The following is a 23710-nucleotide window of genomic DNA, read 5'->3' as shown; positions in this document are numbered from 1 at the left end:
TACTTGTTCGAGCTCTATAAGTTCATATAAAAACTTGAGAAAGACACGCATACGAAGAGGACGTGCTGCAGGAATGGTATGGGTTGCAGTGTCCATCTTCATTCAAACGCTTCTAGATGTTTATACGTGAATGGAAGGACACATGTTCTTTCAAAGTACGTTGACAACGCACAGGTGCAAACAATCAAGAAGATAAAGGCTACCCAAGCATCCTAGTTAATTTTTGGTAAGTATTGAATTGTTCTTTTTGAACTGCCTGTTTTGTCCTTGAGTGTATTGTGTAACATTAGGCCCTTTACACATTGCTGCGTGCCTGGTATTTGATTTGGTGAGTAGCCACTTCTTTACAGACAGCCGGGTGGACAAACTGTGCTTTTTTTTCCCAGCACGGACAGGCAAAAAAAACAATACTCATCGTTCGCTAGGAATGGATGGGCAGGTCGAATGGCGTCCAATCAGGAATGCCATCCTCCAGCGTGGCGTTGCTGCAGCTCGTTTAGGGTTTTTTTGGAAGCCAGACGGTCACGCGTGAAAAAGACAAATGCTGGGGTTCTCTCTCTCTCTCTCTCTGCAGACATAAAAGAAACGTTTGGTTCTCTCTCACTCTCTTATACACGCACACGCGCATGGCATCAACAGTTTCTTTGTTTCCTTGCTTACAAATGCTCCTCTGTTCGCAGCTTGAATCAAGAGGCAACTGTTTTAGGGTTTTTGAGGACAGCAGTGCTTTCGAGGACAGAAGCAAGCCAGCAGAGAGATTGTTTGAACAACGGCCGGTCTCTCTCTCTCTCTCGCTCTCTCTCGCTCTCTCTCTCTCACACGCGCGCATGCTATATTACAGGACATGTTTTCTATGCATCATTGCCCCATTTAACATGCATGTCTTCATTCAGAGCAATATATATATATAGTTCAGTATTTCATTACCATGTTCAAATAGAATGAACTTGTAAAATCAAACACATCTCTAAGAAGACATGAATGTCAAAAACAGCATGAAGCTTTAGAGATATGTAGTGCTATAAAGAAATTATGTGCTGAGAGAGAGAGAGAGAGAGAGAGTACCAACTGATGTGGAGTTGCTGCTCAAACAATCAGTCTCAGCCTCACAGAGCCATGACAAGCTTCTGTGCTCCATAAACTAACAAAAGGCAATTGTGTGTTGCCTCTATGACCAATGCTGCAAAAAAAACAGTATGTGAGAGCAATGTTGCAATGATGGTTTGAGAAATTGAAGAGCAATGCATGCATGCATGCCGAAGCTACATACATAGAAGAATACATTGCATTTGTAAAACATCTCAATGGAGACATGCATGTTAAATGAAGCAATAATGCATAGAAGAATACATAGCATATGTGGGCATGTCTACAACATGCAATCTTGAATGAGGTACCTATCCAGCGTGCCTACCGCAAGGATAGGAACATTGAGGAGTCCCTTGTGGGTATGGCGCACACATAAGAAATGATGGCGACTCAAAAACTTATGATGGTGGGGTAACTCTCACATCGGCCATTATTGGCCTTATGGAGGTCTTGAAGACTTTCCAGAAGCTGTGAATTGTAATTTAAAAATTGCTTTGCCTATTCTATTTGATTTCAATCTTTGTAATATTGTTGGCACTCTAGAAATTGTCATATTATTATGTGCTTGTTGCTTCTCGTGCCATTTATTTTCATCTTATTTTGATCAAGTCATAGGCCCCACAAGTGTAGGTTATGTTGGGCTTACTCCAGATTGTAGGGTCTCATGAAGAGTTACTTGCTTGGCAGTTACTCAGACAGATGTTTAAGAGCAGGATGAGATTGTGTAAAGAAACATTCTACTTGTGTGCACGATAGCACCGTTTTTGCAACCGTAGACACAAACGGCAAGAGGTCAGCTGTAGCATGCAACCTTGTTTATACCTTTATGTTTGAGTGAGTTTAAGCAATCCACTTTAATCTTTGAACAAGGAGAGAGTCGACACCAGATTAGGTCCCAACTACCCACTTAAGGGCACCCTCCCGCAAGCAAGAGTATTTGCTTGAATTTTTGGAGAACTTCTTTACAATGTAGTCTTTATCGATAACTTATTGACTGACAACAGTTGTTTGTGGAATGCCAAACACAAGGACGAGGTAGACCAAACATTGGCTAAACCATCAAGCAGTATGTAGACAACCTCGAAGCCTCTTTAGGAGCCAATATGCTCACCCAAATTTGCTGAGGTGTAGAACAATTGTGCCTATGTGCTAGGGTTTTCCAAAGATCGAAAGGAGAGTGCAATAGAATCTCACATTCAGCATACACACGAGTTCTAAACTATTGCTCTGTATTATGTACAGGAAAGAAGGAATCCAACTTAAATTCAAGTACAAGATGTGGGTGAGAATGAAGACATCAAATCATAGCCTTGTGACCTATTCTACACTTTTGGGTAGCACTTCACCTATACATAGAAACACTTTATGAAGTCTAACACTTCGAAAAATAAATGAATATGACAATTTGGGTACCCACGTATATATATGTACCGCTCGTAGTATTGTTGTTGGTCCCACTTGTATTCGATTGCCATGTCGTCAGTACCATATCATCATCGACGCATTATTGACACATGGTAGTGCCATGTGTCACTTGTGTTGTCCAGCTCTATCCATTGGTTGTTGTTTGATGTCCAGTTGTGCCCTGCATACTCATAGGTGTGTCACATTCTCCCCTACTTGCATCGTACTTGTCCTCAATTACATGGGCTCTTAATACGCTCTCAATAACTAGCGAGACTTGTCTGTGAAAACTGATTCTTATCAAACCAGACGGCACACTGGATTGGGTAGCCCATGAACTTAAGGAGATATTGCAGCTGCTTTCAATGAGAACCCCACTTGTACTGGTGCAAAATAACTTGCTTCAGTACAAATCTCTTATAATCCTCTGGCATCCACCAACTCAGCTCTGGCCCTAGATACTCTACAAGATTGCTCAAATGAAATGCCGGATTCATCCTCCAATGGTTGGTAACTCCAGCTTGAAGACTACATCATTGAGCTTTTTGATAATTTTGAATGGACTTTCCTTCTTCGGATGTAATTTCTCTCTGAACTGTTTCAACCTTTGCTTTATTATCTTCAAATAAACGCAATTTGCTTCTTTGAAGGTACTATCCTGACAATGTTTGTCAGCCTTGTGGACTTGCTTTGTCTCTATGCCTTCTATGTTTCTTTCCGAACTTGTCACAATAGCTGGTCCAAATCGTGAACCAGTTGTCTACACCATAGTTCCCATGGAAGTTTCAAGAGCTCGAGTTATCTAGGGTTAATAGCTGGATGACCAAATCGTGAACCAGTTATCTACACCATAGTTCCCATGGAAGTTTCAAGAGCTCAGGTTATCTAGGGTTAATAGCTGGACGACCACAGAAAATTACATTTTTTCATAGTTGAGCTTCCTTAACTATGGAAGCCAGTGCATGTAGCACTTGACCGACCCAAAAAAAAGTACACTTTTTTTGTGCCAGACGAGTTAAGAAACACTAAAGGCGTGTTTTGGAAAAACTTTGGACAATCTAAATATTTTCCCAAAAAAAGCGAATTTTTTTTAAAATTTCTCAAACTTGTCCGAGCATTTCATAGGACCTTTTAAACACCCCATACTCATATGCACCTATAATCTGGGCATGTATTAGAGGCCTATTTATACGATAGTGTATCTATTGAGCTAGGTGGATACTAGCCTACACTAGGCTCGGGACCTTTAGTCGAAACACAGTTTAGCATTGTACAAGGACTTGCAATAGGGGCTAGTGATTCTTCATATGATTTCGAGTCAATGGAAAGATCCTTAGTCCTAAGACTGAGAACCCTAACCAGGTCTCACCAATCAGGCCAGCTCTACCAGTCTTTTTGATCGTGTAGCTAGCTACCTCAGAGGTTCGGCCTCAACCACTACCTCAAAACCAAATCTTACTACATATCAACCACATGATGGAGGAGTTGAGGTAAACTCCAGAGAGACACCTGAGGTAGTGCTGCCATTACAAGCAAGGAGTGTTCGCATTGATATCCATGTCCACACAACTCTTGTTGTATCTGATGCGAGAACTATGACTATTGAACCACCCCCTGCACAAGTGCTTATGCTTGATGGTAAAACATTAGAAGAAGTGCAAGCAGTAGAGGCACTGCTAGAGTAAAGAAAGAGACTTTGTTAGTGGCACAACAACGATTAGTAGTCCAAACAGCTTAATATGCCCAAAATGAGTCCCAAGCCAAGACTACACAAGTACTATCCGACAGTCTCAACACAAGCAATAAAATTTCATCTACCTTGAGGAAAGAGCTAGGCTTGCAAATGTTGGATCAACATCTTCTCACATATGACTCTTCATTTCATCTACCTTGAGGAAAGAGCTAGGCTTGCAATAAGTCTGGCCTTGTAGCGTCAATGCTACCATCTGCTTTGCATTTTAACTTGTAAACCCACTTAGTACCACAATGGCCTTCTTAATATGAGGTAGATCTATCAAATACCAGGTGTCATTCTTGAGTATAGAGTTATACTCATCCTACATAGCATGCATCCAATGATCATTATCCTATGATTCCTCAAAGGAAATAGATTCCTCCTCATTACATAAAGTAGAAATGAGAACATGATCCACATGAGAATAATCTACATGATGAGAACCTGCACAAGTTCTGCTCCACATGAGAACCTGCACAGATTATTCTCATGATCCACATGAGAATAATCTGCATGATGAGAACCTGCACAAGTTCTGCTAGGTAAAGGAGCTGCCAACTTGCTATCCCTCAATGTCTGCACAAGCCATTTTAGCATACGCCTAGATTCTTCTATGGCTACTCTCTCCTCATCCACTACATCCTTAATAATTGCCTCATCAAAAGGTTGATTTTGCACCTACAAAGGCTGAATTTCAACACTTGGTTGAGCATTAAATTGCTTTACATATGGCTGCCCTCCATTAAACAAAGGTAGGACAGAATCAAACATGTCTTGTGAGCATACATTCTGCTGTTTTTTGCATGAAAGCATTGGCTAGACTGAGTTTTTGACAAAAACAACATCTCTACTTACCAAAATCCACTTTGAGGCCGGATGGTAGAGTCTATATCCCTTGCTTTCTGAACTATATCCCACAAATATGCATTTAAATGCCTTATCATCAAGCTTACTGCATTGTTGCTCAGGCACAAGAGCATAAGCAAGACAACCAAAAACATGCAAATGAATCATAGAAGGCTTCCTGCCATGCCAAGCTTCATAAGGAGTTTTAGACTACAAGGCCTTGGTAGGGCATTGTTGCTCAAGCACAAGAGCATAAGCAAGACAACCAAAAACATGCAAATGAATCATAGAAGGCTTCCTGCCATGCCAAGCTTCATAAGGAGTTTTAGACTACAAGGCCTTGGTAGGGCATTTGTTCAACACATAGTTTACGCACATAGTTACCTCTAAGCAAAAACCATGAGGTAAATCTTGGGCTTTCACCATACATCGTGCCATCTCCACCATGAGAGACTTGTTCTTCCTCTCAGCTGCACCATTTTGTGCTGAGGTGTGTATGGCACTATACATTGATACCTTATGCCTTTTTCAACCATATATGCATGAAATTCCTTGGACATATACTTCCCCCGTCGATCTGAACAAATAGTGCCAACTTTACATTCACATGCATTTTCAGCCATGGATACAAAGTGCCTAGAGCACATAAAAACCTCTGACTTCTGCTTTAATGGATACACCTAGCTATATCTGGAGTAATCATCAATAAAAGTGATGAAGTAGAAATATTCCCCAATAGATGGTGTCCTCATAGGACCACATACATCACTATGTATAAGCTGTAATTTCTTAACAGCTCTCATAAATCCATCATTTGGAAATGATGCCGGATGTATTTTACCAAGAATACACCCCTCACATACATGTCTAGCAGGGGTCTCAAGAGTTGGCAACTCAGACACCATATCATGCCTTTGAAGGCGTAACAAACTGCCATAATTCAGATGGCCAAATCGTGCATGCCATAATTTTGCATCACTCATAGCACTAGTCGTAGAGACTGAGCAAACATCATGCTGCAGCTCCTCAAATATATCCATCTTGTATAGGCCATGAAAAACAAGGTACTTGAGGTAACTTTGCCTTTTCTGACTGGCAACAAAAGCTTGATCACCAACTCGCATAACAAATCTATTTTGCCTAGACTGCTCTTCTTGCAAGAGTACTGAAACGAGCTCATCAAATGTAAGGGCATTTGGATTTCTCTTCATCATGAGTCTAAGGGTAGAGATAAAACTCTGATAAGAATCCGGCAATGCATTGAGAACTACGGGCACTAATGTACTATCAGGATATATCTCATCCACACCAGTGAGCTGCTCCTTAAAATCTTTGATCTTAGTCAAGAAGCTATCCATTGAATCTCCCCCATTCATGTGCTCAGACTCCAACTTTTTGCGCAGATATGCAACACGTGCTTCATTGCGCACCTGGTATAATGCAGCAAGTGCATTCCATGCTTGTTTTGAAGTCTTACATGACCAAATATAAGAAATAATGCTTCGCTTCACAGAAAGTGCAAGCAATGCATGTGCCTGTGCATCTCTTCCATCCCATCTCGTTTGAGCAGTAGTGGGAGGTATTAGTGGTGCATGTGGAGGACCCACATCTGTATCAAATTCTACTTCAGATGTACCTACAACACCTGGTTGCACTAGTAGTTGTGAAACAGGACGAGTTTCACTACCAGTGACCACATTCCAAAAGCCTTTAGCAACCAGTGCATGCTTCATCATATAGGACCACAATGAGTAGTTAGTCCCATATCAAGTTTGTCGTAAGCAGATAACATGTTGAATACATCACTACTGCCAGCCATGACTGTCTACCAAATGCAAAATCTTTCAACACACTCCAAGTACTCAGTATTCACACTGAATGCATCCCCGGATGGCAACTGACTGAATCACCTACAAAGTGTATGAAAAATAACACAGAGTAGAGAATAGAGTGTTACTGGTGAAAGTATGATGGTCGATGTTATTGAAGACACTGTAGATGCTACTGCACACCAAATCTTTGCCGTTACACAGCCCAAACACCCAAAATCGAGCAGAACCAATCCAAAATGATGCCTCTCTAGAACATCTACAGAATCCTTGCGGTGCCCAAAACGTGCCCGAATCGTGCTGCGGACCTCAAAAATTTTGTATACTTCGTATACACCACACTACAGTGTATACCTTCTTCTCCTAAGAGGGTATCTCAATTGGAGACAAAAAAATAAGGTCGTATGAGGAGGGAGGCAGACTACTAGATCAAGTGTCAAGGAATCTAGCTCTGATACCAATTGTTGGAATTAGGGTTAGGGTTGCAACAATGCACACACACAAGATTGAGAAGCTTGAGAGCACACAAACTCACTAGATTAGAATTAACAAATGTGTGCCAGATACAAAAGATAAGTACACACCCCAAAATGAGTAGATAAGAGGGTGTACATACGCACAGGGAAAAAAACCTCCTAGTGAGGGAAAAGGTACCCGGGTAGTCCTAAGTGTGTTCACACACATCACTACCATATAATGCTACAAGAAAAGCTTCTTCAGAAGGCATTTCTCTAGCTTGAGGAGGTAATAAGACTGAACCAAGTCTCAAACAACAAAAATGCCAGTCTTCCTCAAGCAAGAGAAACTCGTGAGATGGCCACCACCACACTTTTTAATGAGGATGCTAGGATTGTAGAATTGGAGCAACATCTATCTCTCAAAAGCATAGCCACAAGCCAACCGACCAAACAAAAAGGTGAAACAACTTGTGATCATGCATTACAGTTAGGCTCCCTGCCAATGATTCCAAGGGCCCTACGCATACTTTAAACTTGTTTTTCACATCACTACCCCTTTCTTTCTAGCAATATAAAATATATATTAGTGACGATCTAACATGTGGGGGAAATAGGTCTCATACAACAAAACTCAATTAAGGATGCAGACTCCACTATTATCATGGTCATATTTTATAACGATATTGATCTTACTATTACTACATAGCCATGTACACATATGCACCCTATAGTCCTTAACTTCACATCATGGTGTCAACCCCACCATTCTAGTGGTGGATAGGGAAGAGATGTTGGAACTTTTTATGCTATGTAAACTTCTGTCCACACCAGTAAATTTTGCAACCATATCTAGCAGTTTTGCTTGGTTCCATACACAGGGGTGGTTCAAAGCACATGATACTCACAAATACTTAATTTTACATGAGAGTTCACTATTTTATCCATATGATATACTAAATCTCTGTAAAAAATTATATCATCTTGAGCATGTGCTAGTATATGTAATTTATGATTTTACTATTGAACATATCAAATATCCAATACTAGTAACCCCCAAAGATAAAACAGATATTAATATGTTCATTAGTACCACCAAGCCCCACCAATAACCCACATCTAAAGAAGCTAAACAGGGGGGTTATTCTTGCAACTATACTTATACTATTCATCAACCTCTTACATCTAAACTCCTCCCTTCACACACATCCACCCCTAACAATACTGATGACCAACCTATTAACTAAGAATATTCTTCTCTTCACTTTAACCTTCCCACTAACACACATCCGCCCCTAACAATACTGATGACCAACCTACAAATTTAGAATCTTCTTCTCTTCGCTTTAACCTTCCCACTGACACTCTCGCCCCGAGGAGATCATGCCCTTCAACCCTACAACAAGAATCTTTATAAAGGCTTACAGTGTAGCCTCTAAAAGGATTCCATACATATGCCATATCCAATCAGGGTCCCGATGCCAAAATGGGAAAAGCTAATGCCCATGGCAGGGGAAGGTACATTGTGGGAGAATGTAGTGGTAAGCACAACACCAGCTAATCCACAATTATACGACCTACTAGAGATACCCATGGTAATGTTTTTAATAGCTTATAGCTATCGAAGATGGAAAAAACATCTAGTACATACAAGGGGGGACTACACAGATGGAGATAAAGAAGATGACAACCCCAAGATAGAGGAATTTGGCATCCAAACAAAATGGAGGAAAGAGTTCTTAGCAATCCAAGAATATGCATAGATTTATAAATGGGCAGTTTGGACACTCAAAGTGGATCCACTGTACATGCCAATGAAAAGAAGGTATGCCCCGACAGAGTTTGTAACGAAACAAAAGAGGAAGGATTCTCATGTTTGCTACAAATTCCCTTTGTTTGATCCAGCAAAGATTAATAGCATAGAAGGTTAATGACAATCTCTCCTATTGTGGATAAGAGCATGGACAATGATACCCGATCCAGCCATAGTAGCATCATGCAGATTTATGAAGTTGATCGTGATACTTCTCGATTAGAAAATTATAGAGAATTCTGATAAAGGAATTTTATGCTTCAACATGAATGGGGATCTCAAAGAGAAGAAAATCATGTACTAATATCATCTTCATCATTGCTTACTACCAGGACCTCGCATCCCTATTTCAAGAGGACACTATGCAAGCTGTAATCCAAAAGATATCATTACAAATTTAAGCTTAGAAAATGATCCTTTAAGCCTTAACAAAGCTGAGGGTGGAACTTACATCAAGTTGGGGGGGGGGGTCTCTACTACATATGGGAGTAGCATTAAGTGTCATGAAAAGTCACTATAAAAGTTGTAAATATTATGAGAAAAGTTGGCCATGACCAAGCTTATTAGTTGGTTTTTTAAGTTCTAGGTGCCCAAATGTGAATAAGGACCAAATTTATATGACATTTTCTCATGATGCAAAGACATAATACCTCTTTTTGCTAAGTGAGGTCTTAATATCTCTCTCTCTTGTGTATGTATGAGAGAGAGGGAGAGAGTGGAGAGGAGATGCTTTCTTGCTCCTAGATCCTAGGATCAAAAGTAAGGTAAGTATCCTCATGGTGGTTGTTACCTACTATATTAATAAGAGAGAGTTATTGAAAGGACAGAAATGGGCCATAACAGCTTCTTCTTTTGAGAATGATCCTCTTGGGTTCCTTTCCTACTTCAACCAAGGCTTTATTTTTTTCCCTCCTTTCCAACTTGGTGAGTCAAGGTTTTATCTTTTCCTTGGGTTTAGCTATCATCTATTAATGTATCTTGACCACCACTAAGCATCAATTGGTTTTCTCCATCGAGTGTCATTGCACCTAGCACGATAGCACTTTTGTTTCAACCATTTCTTGAGATGTAACCTTTTTAACTATTGTTCCTCATTATAAGAACTATTTGTGCTAGATGACACAAGTTCAAACACCTAGCACAAATACTAAGGTCGAAGGACCTAGATCTATTAAGTCCATTTTTGTGTACTTTGTTTCTCTTGTTAGGATCACATCAATAGTAGCAAGCACGTGCATCCAATTTTCACTAAAGTTTGAAGGAGTAGATGTGTACATCTATCTTCTTCATGATTCTAGTGGAGACATTGGTTCACAAACTTGTACTAAAATGGTTATATATTTCATGTTAGACTCCTCACTTCTAAATAGATTGCCATCCATTGGACGTGTTTTCCATATTTTTTAGTCTACCTTTACAACTTGGGTAATGTCATTTCACAAATAATGCCTGGTCATGCACCAACTTGGCTTCCCTCATGAAACATCTACTCAAAATGACGTCATATGAGTCAGTTGTTTAGTGCAAGAAGTTCATCACCAAATGTATGATTATAACAAAACATAAAGACTTTTATCTTTAGTTTTTGCAAATCATCGTGCGCCATTTTTATAATTAGATCTATTTGTTCCAATGCAGGTTTTTCCCATTTTTATAATGAGATCTATTTGTTCCAATGTAGGTTTTCCCCATTTTTCCTAACATTTCTTGGTACTAATGTGCTCACTCCCACTCCCACTCCTCCATCCATAATCATAGTTTCCTGATACCCATTGTGGTGGATTCAAATTATGGCCTTAGTCTCCTCACTTTCATTGTAAATGACCCCGTTAATTCATCAAAATCTAAATAAATCCAGGAACATTGCCATTCTCCCTTGATTAGAGTAGATCTTTATTAAACAAGCTGAGGTATGTTCCCTTCTTGGTTATCTCCTTAAGCTACCATTACCCATTCATTAACACCTTCCCGCATTGTAGGGGTGCTTTGCATCAATGTCCCTATTGGCATGTTTATCTGTGATGAAAGAAATGCCATAAGAAATATACAGTGGTTTCTTAGTGTTTTCCACAGTAAGATTTTCTACCTTAACTAGGACCTAGACAAGCCCTATATTGTGCTTTCCAAAGACTATCAATTGTTGCTATAGGCACAATGTCAACTACTAGCTTACCACTCACGTAAATAAGGGGCTCATGGGTTGTCATTTGTACCTTTTATGACCTTTATGATCTTTGGATATTATCTCTCTTGGACATTTGTATATTCTTGGAGCCTTTTGGCTACCATAGGCTTCTAGAAGGCTATTTCCATCCTCTTGGTGAGAGGTTAACTCACTTAGGCATCATGGCTCTTTGTATGAGATTATCTCCTTAATTATATTAATCCATAGTGATTGTTCCATATCTCAGCTTTATGGTCACTCTATTACAATTGGTATTAGAGTCTTTGGCTTAGATCTTAATGCTTTGATTAGGGAGTGATTAATGATTAATCTATTTTTAAATTAGTTCTTTTACATAGCTTTTAAATTTTTTGTTGATTCTATTTTGAGTGGATTAGTAATGGGATTAATGGTAATCATTTTTTTATATATGCTAATCACAGATTTCAAAAACCCTAATTCATGCACATATTTGAGATAATCTTGATTTTTGAATTAAGGTTTTCAGCCATTTTCAAAGTGCTTTTCTTAGACTTTTCTTTCTAAATCTCTTTGATTAGTGCTTCTTTTCATCAAACCTATTCATAAACCTTAGTTTCCTTCTATATGTGCCTAGTTTTTGGAAAATCTTGATAGCTTTGGGGATATTAAAGGTTGCTATGTAGAATTTGCCATAGTTGTTATCAAGAATTGGTGCAAATTAAAGTTTTTTTATAGATTTCAGTGCAGTGTATAGTTCTGATGTAGCAGATTATAGTGCAGAGTGTAATTTTGTTGTAGAATATGATGTGTAGAGTGGTGCAGTTTATAGTTGTGTGGAAAATCTATGCAAAGTTGTTGTACAAAGTATTGTTTATAAGTTTCTTAGTGTAGATTTATAAAGAAATATAAAGACAGTGTAGAAATCAAATCTTGAAGCAACAGTGAGTGATTCTTGATTGAAACTTTCCTAATCTTGATCATTTCTTTGCAAGAAGTGTATTTCTTTAAGAGAAAATTGTTGAAACTGTAAAAAAATCAAGAAATATTACGAAGTTTGACACAAGATATGTAATATTATTGAGTTCTTTCTTAATTTGATGCAAGTAAGCAAGATTAGTGCATCTTAATACAAGATTATGAAAATAGTTGATGAAGTGACATGATCTAAGACAATTGGAACAGTTTATTGACCCCAAGAAATTCATTAACAACAATACATTAGTAATTATCTTATGATTTATAAGAAGTAATCTTGAGGGGACTTGACAAAGTCGAAACAATTTGGACAGTTTATTGATCAAAAAAATGATAAATCTTGCAAAGCTTTGATAAAAAGTTGTTGCTTCATTATAGTAAAATTGTGTGTAATCAAAGTTAAATTGTGCCTCTCACTAAGGAATTCTAAGAGCACCAAAAGTGCTCTTACCATTGCTTGTTCTACATCCTCAACCCCGAACTCCATAAGTGATCCCCCATGAACTAGTTGTCTATTGATGAGATCCCTGAGAATAAGGAGTTATAGTAGGAGTACACTTGCATAGATCCAGTAAAGATCTAGAGCTCTCCTACATAAGTGCTAAGTTATTACATCATGGAGTACACTTACATAGTGCCATTAGATATCTAAAGCCATCCTACTCAAGTGCTAAGTTATTACATCATGGATTACACTTACATAGTGCCATTAGATATCTAAAGCCATCCCACCGAAGTGCGAAGTCATTACATCATGGAATATGATAATATCTACCTTGTATACCTTGCAAGCTAGAGTCTAACCTAGAGGGAAAAGCATTAACTTGTTGATAAGATAACAACCATTGCAATGTTGTCACTAGCAAGGACCTCATTGGGTTGACCTAGTCGGGTTATTAAGCCTCCTATTAGAAAGATGTTGGCAACATGCCTCCTAATCCTCCACCATTGATCCTATTGATGGAATTGACCACATGTAAAGGACTGTCCTATGAGAGCCACCACAACTATACCTACACCGTACCAAAAACCAATGGTGGCAAGACTTAACTTACTAAGTGTGAGAGACAAGTTCATCCAATCAATTCCCTTGAATGTAGTCACCCAAATGCAAGAAAGGTGAAAAATAACCATCTACCTTAAAATATATGCCAATCATGCAAAAAAGGTGAAAAATATATGCCAATCATGCAAGAAAGGTGAAAAATATATGCCAATCATGCGGCTAAAACATCCACATATAGGAACCCTTCATCCCTTGAACAAGCAAGAATCTTGACCTAAAGGGAGGAGCTAACCAAAAAAGAAACCATCTACCTTAAACCAAAGGCATAGGGCCAAGAAATTTGGAAAAGGTAGAGATCAAGTCACGATACACAAAGCAACAACAAACTTGGACGGAGGAGCTAGTATCATTATCATCACACCAAGAAGTGCTAGGAAAAACAAGAAAACCTTGACATGACCAACCTCGTGGTGGTCAAACTAGTTGATGGTGCCACCACAAGGCCAATAGGCCTTTTATAAGATCTAAAAATAAAAAAGATTTCATTTTGTCACACCTTTGTTATGATGAATTTCACCCAATAGCCTTATTCATATGATATCATCCTAGGGTTCTCATTCAAGTGTAAAGCAAGGTTGGCCCATGATTGGGATATGGATCTAAGGAAGAAAGATGAGACCCTTAAGTTTATATTGAGAATATTGAAAGTCCATCTCATGAGCGAAAGACCATTGACCAAGTAATTAATCACAATTGCCGAAACCATTGCAGTCAACCTATGCAACAAGTCTTTGGAAGATGAGCTTTAAAAGGTGCAATAGGAATGGCTATGCTTTTTCACCTGAATATTCATGGATTATTACACGATAATCTTTGTTTGTAAAAGCGTTAAAAGGTACATTGAAGATCTAAAATTTGCAGCACCTTTAAAGACCACTTCTAGAGCTTGAGGACATTTAAAATTGGATGCATATTTTGGCAACATGCCAACATTGCAAAATCCCTTTATTATCTCCGGGTTGTGTTTAAGTGGACTAAGGAATGAAAAATCTTGTAAAACCCTTAAGAAAGCTTTGGCAAGTGCACCCGTATTAAGACATCCCACTGGGATGCTATCTTCCATCCATGTGTAGATGCCTCTATATTTGCTATCAACTGCTTACTAGCCCAACAACAACCATGGACTTCCTTGTGAGATTTGTTAGTTGCCAATTGAATGAGTATGACCATAACTACACCACCATATAAATGAACGGCCTAGTAATGGTTTATGTTGTTAAGAAGTATTACATAGCAAACAAGTTCATATTCTTTATGGATTATCAAGCCCCATCAAGCCCTTCTTTAATGTTTTCTAATCCTTTCAATTTGTGGTGTGTGTAAGGTATCATCTAGCTGGACCTTGAGTCATGGTCCTATTGGGACTCCAAACTCATTCCAAGGGATTTTTGTAAGAACTCTAAGAGTTGTGGTACGTACATCTGCACAAATAGTGCATCTGATTCCTTAAATTTTGTTTCATAGATAGACACTATTGCTGAGTCTTTGATTAAGCCTAACCTCTTGAGCTACTGCTGCAAACTTATCTAACTCCACCATGATTAGGTTTTATTCAAGCCTATCATACGTACAATGTTAAAGAACCTAGGACTAAAGGTTGGTCGATGCATGCGCTATCATACCCTCTAGGGTGATTCTTACGAGAAGTGTAGCTAGGCATTAGGAATTCCTTCACTACTCTTCATGGGGGCAATTCCTTCCTTGAAATAATGCTAAGGTTTTCATCATATTACTTTGGTGTTGTGATCTTTGGTATGAAATTAATATGCTCTGAGATAAGTGTCATCTATGTAAAGATTTTATTAATCTTGTTCAAACATGAAAGAAAGTTCATAGCAAAGCTTGGCATCGGTGGTAGTGAGTGTAGGAACACATTCGACCTCTGTTTTACACTCTCGTCGTTGACGTTAGCTGTATTTCTAACATGCAGTGCGATGCCCACAGCTGCCTTTAACAGCGAAACGGTGCTGGTTGCTAGAGAATCGCTTGGATTGCAGTGGGATCTTTACAAAGGCAACGGTGAATTGCTTGGATGTCGTCTTAACAGGGTAATTTCCAGACCTGGGCAACGTAAGCCATGGACATTGCTCAATAGACAGGATGGGAGCAACCATGATTACGAGCATTCATGTGAACCGTGCCATCAGGGCTACGTGCTTTCTGGAGATCCTATATCATCTCATCAATATGTCCGTCGCGGTGATGCCATTCCATCTCATCACGATGACCATTCAGGTCAACAATGCCCTGATGATTATGTACTTTTCAGAGATGCCATTCCATCTCATCACGATGACCATTCATGTCAACGATGCCATCATGGGGATGTGCTTCGCAGATATACCATGTCATCTTTGTTGCAAGCATGCGTTTCCATGCCAGATGGCCACCATGCCCACGCCCATCTCATCAGCAGTGGGCTCGAACAAGACACCTTTCTGGCCACCCTCCTTGTCAACGTATACGGCAAGTGTGGAGCTTTACAGCATTTAAGCACATTGTTAAGCAAATTGATTGATCCCAATGTAGTCTCTTGGAATAGCACGATCTCTGCCTTCGTCCAGCATGGCCATGGCAAGCAGGCGCTGCAGCTCTTCTGGCAAATGCAGAGCCAAGGTTTGAAGCCAACCAAGGTTACCTTTGTAAGCATCCTGCGTGCTTGTGATAACTTGACAACTGGTAGAGTCCTCCATGCAATTGTTGTGAAAGGTGGGCTTGAGTCAGACATTGATGTTGCTAGTGCCCTCATCAGGATGTATGGCAAGTTCGAGGCCGTGTTGAATGCATGCCTAGTATTCTACAACCTGCATAGGCAGGATGTCTTATCGTGGACTTCCATCATCTCCACATGTGCTCAACATGGATATAATGAAAAGGCCCTTTATTTGTTCCGACAAATGCGGCTTGATGGCGTGGAGCCAAGCAAAGTCACTTTCAGCAGCATTCTGGGTGCATGTGACAGTCCAGCAGCCTTACAAAAGGGCATGAAGATTCATAAAAGAATCATTCAAGGTGGGTATGAGTCAGATATGGTTGTGGCTACAGCTATTGTTAGTATGTATGGCAAGTGCAGACGCGTCAAAGATGCCCGTTCTGTATTCGACAACATAGTTGAACACAACATATGCTTATGGAATGCTATGATTGCAGCATATTTGGAGCATGGGGAAAACAAAGAGGCTCTTTTACTTTTTAAAAAATTGCAGCTGGAGGGCATTCAACCTAACAAGACTACCTTTGTGATTGCTTTACAGGCATGTGCTAACTTAGAAACTCTTGCAGATGGTGAAGACATTCATACCTGCATTGCTGACAGTGGTTTCGTTTCCGATGTTATTGTGGGTACTGCGCTTGTCAGTATGTATAGCAAGTGTGGTGCCTTGGAGAAGGCTCAGGGAGTGTTTGATAACATCTGTCTGCATGATCAGGCATCTTGGAATGCAATGATCGGGGCATATGCCCAGCGAGGATATCAAAAGGATGCTGTCCAGCTCTTTGAAAAGATGCAGCTTGAAGGTGCAAAGCCAAATGCAATTACTTTTGTCAGTGTCCTCAATGCTTATGATGGCCCAGGAAACCTTGCTGCTGGTAAGGAGATCCATGCTCGCATTGTTGATGCCGGTCTTGGATCAAACCCAATTCTTGTCACAGCTCTTGTGAGTATGTATGGCAAATGTGGGGATCTCCAGGGTGCCCAGATACTCTTCAACCAAATGCAAGGACGCAATTTGGTCTCTTGGACTGCCATGATAAGTGTGTTACTACTATATGGTCAGGGCAACACTGCTTTTGACCTCTTTCAGCAAATGCTACACGAAGGTTTGAAGCCAAACAGTGTAACCTTAATCAGTGTACTGGGAGCATGTGAAAGTTTCGAAAACCTTGACAAGGGGAAATGTATACATGCATACATTGTGGACAATGGGTTTGAGGTGGATCCTGTTGTTGAAACAGCCCTTGTCAACATGTATGGTAAGTGTGGGATGTTGGATGATTCTCGTGCAGTCTTCGACTCAATTCTTGAACACAATGTCGTCTCTTGGAATGCAATGATAGCTGCATATGTGCAACAAGGACATGCCAAGGAGGCCCTACAACACTTTCAACAAATGCAAGCAACGGACATAAAGCCAGATAATGTAACTTTTGTGAGTATCCTTCATGCTTGTGACAAACCTGCAGACTTGATGGAGGGCAAAAGTATCCATGCATGCATTACTGACAGTGGGTTTGAGTCAGATGATGCTGTGATGACAGCTCTTGTTAACATGTATGGAAAATGTGGGGCTCTGAACATTGCACGCTCATTATTTGATAGCATCCACAAGCCTAATGGTGTGGCCTGGACAACCATGATTTCGGCATATGCTCAACAAGGGTATGGAAAAGAGGCCCTTCAGCTTTTTCAAGAGATGCAGCAGGATGGGGTGAAGCCAGATGAAGCCACTTTTGTCAGTGTTTTGTGTGCATGTGCAGATTTGGCGGCCTTACCAGAAGGTGAGGCAATTCATCATCACATCATGGATGGAGGATTTGATTCTCACATTGTACAGACTGCTCTTGTCAATATGTACAGTAAGTGTGGATTTTTGACAAAGGCGCGGACATTGTTTGACAAAATGGATGCACATGACAAGGTTTCTTGGACAGCCATGATCACTGGTTATGCTCAGCAAGGTAAGGCAAAGGAGGCCCTTCAACTATTCCAAAAGATGGAAGAGCAAAAAGTGAAACCTGATGAGATCACTTTTGTTGGTGTAATGACGGCATGCAGCCGTGCTGGCCTTGTAGCTGAGGGCCGGGCGTTTTTCAATTCAATGAGTTATGACTATGGCATCAGTCCATCAATAGAACATTATGGATGCATGGTTGATCTGTTTGGTCGAGCCGGGCTACTTGATGAGGCAGAAAGGTTTATCTCTAGAATGCCTCTTAAACCCCATGGTCTGGTATGGATGACTTTACTCGGTGCCTGCCGACTTCATAGTGATGTAGGGAGGGGTGAACTCGCTGCAGAACATGTGATGGTTTTGGATCCAAAGAATCCAGCACCTTATATTCTGCTATCAAACATCTATGCTACCGTCGGGAGATGGACTGATATGGAAAACTTGAAAAGAACAATGATGGAAAGAGAGATACAGATAGAGGCAGGATGGGGTACTAGCACTTGCACTTGTAATGTTGAGAACACATTACATAGATCACATCTAAAACCAGAAGAGGTTCAAAGAGAGTTAGACTTCTTTTTCAGGCACATGAAGGCAGAAGGTTATGCCGGTGGTGCAACATGATGTGAAGGAGCAGCGAAACACTTCTTTATGACTCACAAGATTAAAGCTAACCATTGTACCAAATGTAATCAGCAGCGGATGCCAAGACTACAAAACATGGGTCATAATTGTATGGATCCATATATCATAGATCGAACTTACATGGATCCTTGACTCATGCATGTTTGTATGGATCCTTGAGCATGGATCTTAACTACATGGATCCCTAATATGTTGCACATTCATATCGACTCATCTGGTCAACGAGTATGGGACCCTTGGATCCAAGATAGGGCTTCTTATGTAGGGCATGGCATTCTTGGTCAAAAGGGGTGAAGGTAAGACCCATATCATGGGCATTTTCCCAGTTGAGCACTATGGGTGGAAAGAGGGAGTCAGATGCATTTATCAGACCGAGTGTTGAAACAACCTATGCATGAGGAAAATTAACTCGTGGCGAAGAAAGATGATGATGATTTGGGTCGTGTGGAGAAGGGCGTAGGCCTAGGGTTGTGAGCTCCATGCATGAAAGAGAGGAGAGTTCAGCTGGAAGCTAATGACAAAAGCGTTTCTCTGCTCAAGTCTCAGAGACAAGCGTGCTCGTCTCTGACCCCGGCTCGAAAAACAAAAACAAATTTAGCTGGAAGCGAAACATTGAAGAGAGCAAGCTTTTCCGCTTACAGATACACACAGTCTTTTTCATACATAAACAACATCAGTGCTTGCCAAGTCAGTCGTGGATCATGCAAAGATATGAGGACATGTAAGGATTTCCTGTGGATTGGGTGTTGCCTGTCCGGGTTAAACTGTTATTGATCTTCACAGCTCTGTAGGCGGAAAATGGATCTCAGATAGGAATCTGGTGTGCACCTTGATCTCGAGTCTAGTTTGCCGAGTTCCGGGATTTCCCACCGTCTTGATACTCAGTTTTTGAGGGCATCAGTTGGGTCCAAGGTCACCAGGTAGCTTGCGGCTACCACCCAAGGTGGTTGGTCCTACGTTAGAGAATAAAGAAGAGGGGAACTTCACTGTGTTAATCACCAGGTGACTGGACTGGATTTAGAAGTTTACGGATTATGGGTAGATTGGTACAGTAGTTCACAGTTTTGCTTACCCACAATGAGAAATACTTAATGTTTCAATTTGAGAATTAGAGGTAACTGATCTTTCATGGATGATTTGAGGACTGGCTAAGTTGGATTAATGTGACGAAATGGTTACAGATTCCAGAATCGGCCTTTTATAGGCTCTTAAATGCTAGTTGTCGTCGGCCTTCTGCCCAGAAAATTGGGTGCCAGTTGTCTAGGATAGAACCTTCTATAGGATTTCTACTTTTTGATTCTTATTTCCAATGTGACCGTCTTGTGTTACAAGAACATGATCAGATTATTCTCTCTTCATGAATGTAATCAGATTATTCATGGCTTTTCGCTCATGTGGAGGCCTCACGTCAAATAAAATCATAGCCTTGATATTTATACTTGTTCGAGCTCTATAAGTTCATATAAAAACTTGAGAAAGACACGCATACGAAGAGGACGTGCTGCAGGAATGGTATGGGTTGCAGTGTCCATCTTCATTCAAACGCTTCTAGATGTTTATACGTGAATGGAAGGACACATGTTCTTTCAAAGTACGTTGACAACGCACAGGTGCAAACAATCAAGAAGATAAAGGCTACCCAAGCATCCTAGTTAATTTTTGGTAAGTATTGAATTGTTCTTTTTGAACTGCCTGTTTTGTCCTTGAGTGTATTGTGTAACATTAGGCCCTTTACACATTGCTGCGTGCCTGGTATTTGATTTGGTGAGTAGCCACTTCTTTACAGACAGCCGGGTGGACAAACTGTGCTTTTTTTTCCCAGCACGGACAGGCAAAAAAAACAATACTCATCGTTCGCTAGGAATGGATGGGCAGGTCGAATGGCGTCCAATCAGGAATGCCATCCTCCAGCGTGGCGTTGCTGCAGCTCGTTTAGGGTTTTTTTGGAAGCCAGACGGTCACGCGTGAAAAAGACAAATGCTGGGGTTCTCTCTCTCTCTCTCTCTGCAGACATAAAAGAAACGTTTGGTTCTCTCTCACTCTCTTATACACGCACACGCGCATGGCATCAACAGTTTCTTTGTTTCCTTGCTTACAAATGCTCCTCTGTTCGCAGCTTGAATCAAGAGGCAACTGTTTTAGGGTTTTTGAGGACAGCAGTGCTTTCGAGGACAGAAGCAAGCCAGCAGAGAGATTGTTTGAACAACGGCCGGTCTCTCTCTCTCTCTCGCTCTCTCTCGCTCTCTCTCTCTCACACGCGCGCATGCTATATTACAGGACATGTTTTCTATGCATCATTGCCCCATTTAACATGCATGTCTTCATTCAGAGCAATATATATATATAGTTCAGTATTTCATTACCATGTTCAAATAGAATGAACTTGTAAAATCAAACACATCTCTAAGAAGACATGAATGTCAAAAACAGCATGAAGCTTTAGAGATATGTAGTGCTATAAAGAAATTATGTGCTGAGAGAGAGAGAGAGAGAGAGAGTACCAACTGATGTGGAGTTGCTGCTCAAACAATCAGTCTCAGCCTCACAGAGCCATGACAAGCTTCTGTGCTCCATAAACTAACAAAAGGCAATTGTGTGTTGCCTCTATGACCAATGCTGCAAAAAAAACAGTATGTGAGAGCAATGTTGCAATGATGGTTTGAGAAATTGAAGAGCAATGCATGCATGCATGCCGAAGCTACATACATAGAAGAATACATTGCATTTGTAAAACATCTCAATGGAGACATGCATGTTAAATGAAGCAATAATGCATAGAAGAATACATAGCATATGTGGGCATGTCTACAACATGCAATCTTGAATGAGGTACCTATCCAGCGTGCCTACCGCAAGGATAGGAACATTGAGGAGTCCCTTGTGGGTATGGCGCACACATAAGAAATGATGGCGACTCAAAAACTTATGATGGTGGGGTAACTCTCACATCGGCCATTATTGGCCTTATGGAGGTCTTGAAGACTTTCCAGAAGCTGTGAATTGTAATTTAAAAATTGCTTTGCCTATTCTATTTGATTTCAATCTTTGTAATATTGTTGGCACTCTAGAAATTGTCATATTATTATGTGCTTGTTGCTTCTCGTGCCATTTATTTTCATCTTATTTTGATCAAGTCATAGGCCCCACAAGTGTAGGTTATGTTGGGCTTACTCCAGATTGTAGGGTCTCATGAAGAGTTACTTGCTTGGCAGTTACTCAGACAGATGTTTAAGAGCAGGATGAGATTGTGTAAAGAAACATTCTACTTGTGTGCACGATAGCACCGTTTTTGCAACCGTAGACACAAACGGCAAGAAAGTCAGCTGTAGCATGCAACCTTGTTTATACCTTTATGTTTGAGTGAGTTTAAGCAATCCACTTTAATCTTTGAACAAGGAGAGAGTCGACACCAGATTAGGTCCCAACTACCCACTTAAGGGCACCCTCCCGCAAGCAAGAGTATTTGCTTGAATTTTTGGAGAACTTCTTTACAATGTAGTCTTTATCGATAACTTATTGACTGACAACAGTTGTTTGTGGAATGCCAAACACAAGGACGAGGTAGACCAAACATTGGCTAAACCATCAAGCAGTATGTAGACAACCTCGAAGCCTCTTTAGGAGCCAATATGCTCACCCAAATTTGCTGAGGTGTAGAACAATTGTGCCTATGTGCTAGGGTTTTCCAAAGATCGAAAGGAGAGTGCAATAGAATCTCACATTCAGCATACACACGAGTTCTAAACTATTGCTCTGTATTATGTACAGGAAAGAAGGAATCCAACTTAAATTCAAGTACAAGATGTGGGTGAGAATGAAGACATCAAATCATAGCCTTGTGACCTATTCTACACTTTTGGGTAGCACTTCACCTATACATAGAAACACTTTATGAAGTCTAACACTTCGAAAAATAAATGAATATGACAATTTGGGTACCCACGTATATATATGTACCGCTCGTAGTATTGTTGTTGGTCCCACTTGTATTCGATTGCCATGTCGTCAGTACCATATCATCATCGACGCATTATTGACACATGGTAGTGCCATGTGTCACTTGTGTTGTCCAGCTCTATCCATTGGTTGTTGTTTGATGTCCAGTTGTGCCCTGCATACTCATAGGTGTGTCACATTCTCCCCTACTTGCATCGTACTTGTCCTCAATTACATGGGCTCTTAATACGCTCTCAATAACTAGCGAGACTTGTCTGTGAAAACTGATTCTTATCAAACCAGACGGCACACTGGATTGGGTAGCCCATGAACTTAAGGAGATATTGCAGCTGCTTTCAATGAGAACCCCACTTGTACTGGTGCAAAATAACTTGCTTCAGTACAAATCTCTTATAATCCTCTGGCATCCACCAACTCAGCTCTGGCCCTAGATACTCTACAAGATTGCTCAAATGAAATGCCGGATTCATCCTCCAATGGTTGGTAACTCCAGCTTGAAGACTACATCATTGAGCTTTTTGATAATTTTGAATGGACTTTCCTTCTTCGGATGTAATTTCTCTCTGAACTGTTTCAACCTTTGCTTTATTATCTTCAAATAAACGCAATTTGCTTCTTTGAAGGTACTATCCTGACAATGTTTGTCAGCCTTGTGGACTTGCTTTGTCTCTATGCCTTCTATGTTTCTTTCCGAACTTGTCACAATAGCTGGTCCAAATCGTGAACCAGTTGTCTACACCATAGTTCCCATGGAAGTTTCAAGAGCTCGAGTTATCTAGGGTTAATAGCTGGATGACCAAATCGTGAACCAGTTATCTACACCATAGTTCCCATGGAAGTTTCAAGAGCTCAGGTTATCTAGGGTTAATAGCTGGACGACCACAGAAAATTACATTTTTTCATAGTTGAGCTTCCTTAACTATGGAAGCCAGTGCATGTAGCACTTGACCGACCCAAAAAAAAGTACACTTTTTTTGTGCCAGACGAGTTAAGAAACACTAAAGGCGTGTTTTGGAAAAACTTTGGACAATCTAAATATTTTCCCAAAAAAAGCGAATTTTTTTTAAAATTTCTCAAACT

General features: G+C 40.3%; 1 protein-coding gene across 1 annotated transcript; it reads left to right on the top strand.

Annotated features, from left to right (window-relative positions):
• Window positions 1-15142: 15142 nt before the first annotated feature.
• LOC147619805 (pentatricopeptide repeat-containing protein At5g27110-like) lies at window positions 15143-20109 on the top strand. Its single transcript, XM_086825641.1, has one exon. It carries the CDS (start codon window positions 15293-15295, stop codon window positions 18650-18652), a length of 3360 nt encoding a protein of 1119 aa, XP_086681767.1. The 5' UTR covers window positions 15143-15292; the 3' UTR covers window positions 18653-20109.
• Window positions 20110-23710: the final 3601 nt, after the last annotated feature.

The sequence above is a fragment of the Cibotium barometz genome, chromosome 32, assembly GCF_041138505.1.
Source record: "Cibotium barometz isolate CiBa-2024 chromosome 32, ASM4113850v1, whole genome shotgun sequence".
Taxonomy (NCBI): Eukaryota; Viridiplantae; Streptophyta; class Polypodiopsida; order Cyatheales; family Cibotiaceae; genus Cibotium; species Cibotium barometz.
The sequence above is the reverse complement of the archived record's forward strand: the minus strand, read 5'-3'. Positions and strand labels throughout refer to the sequence as shown.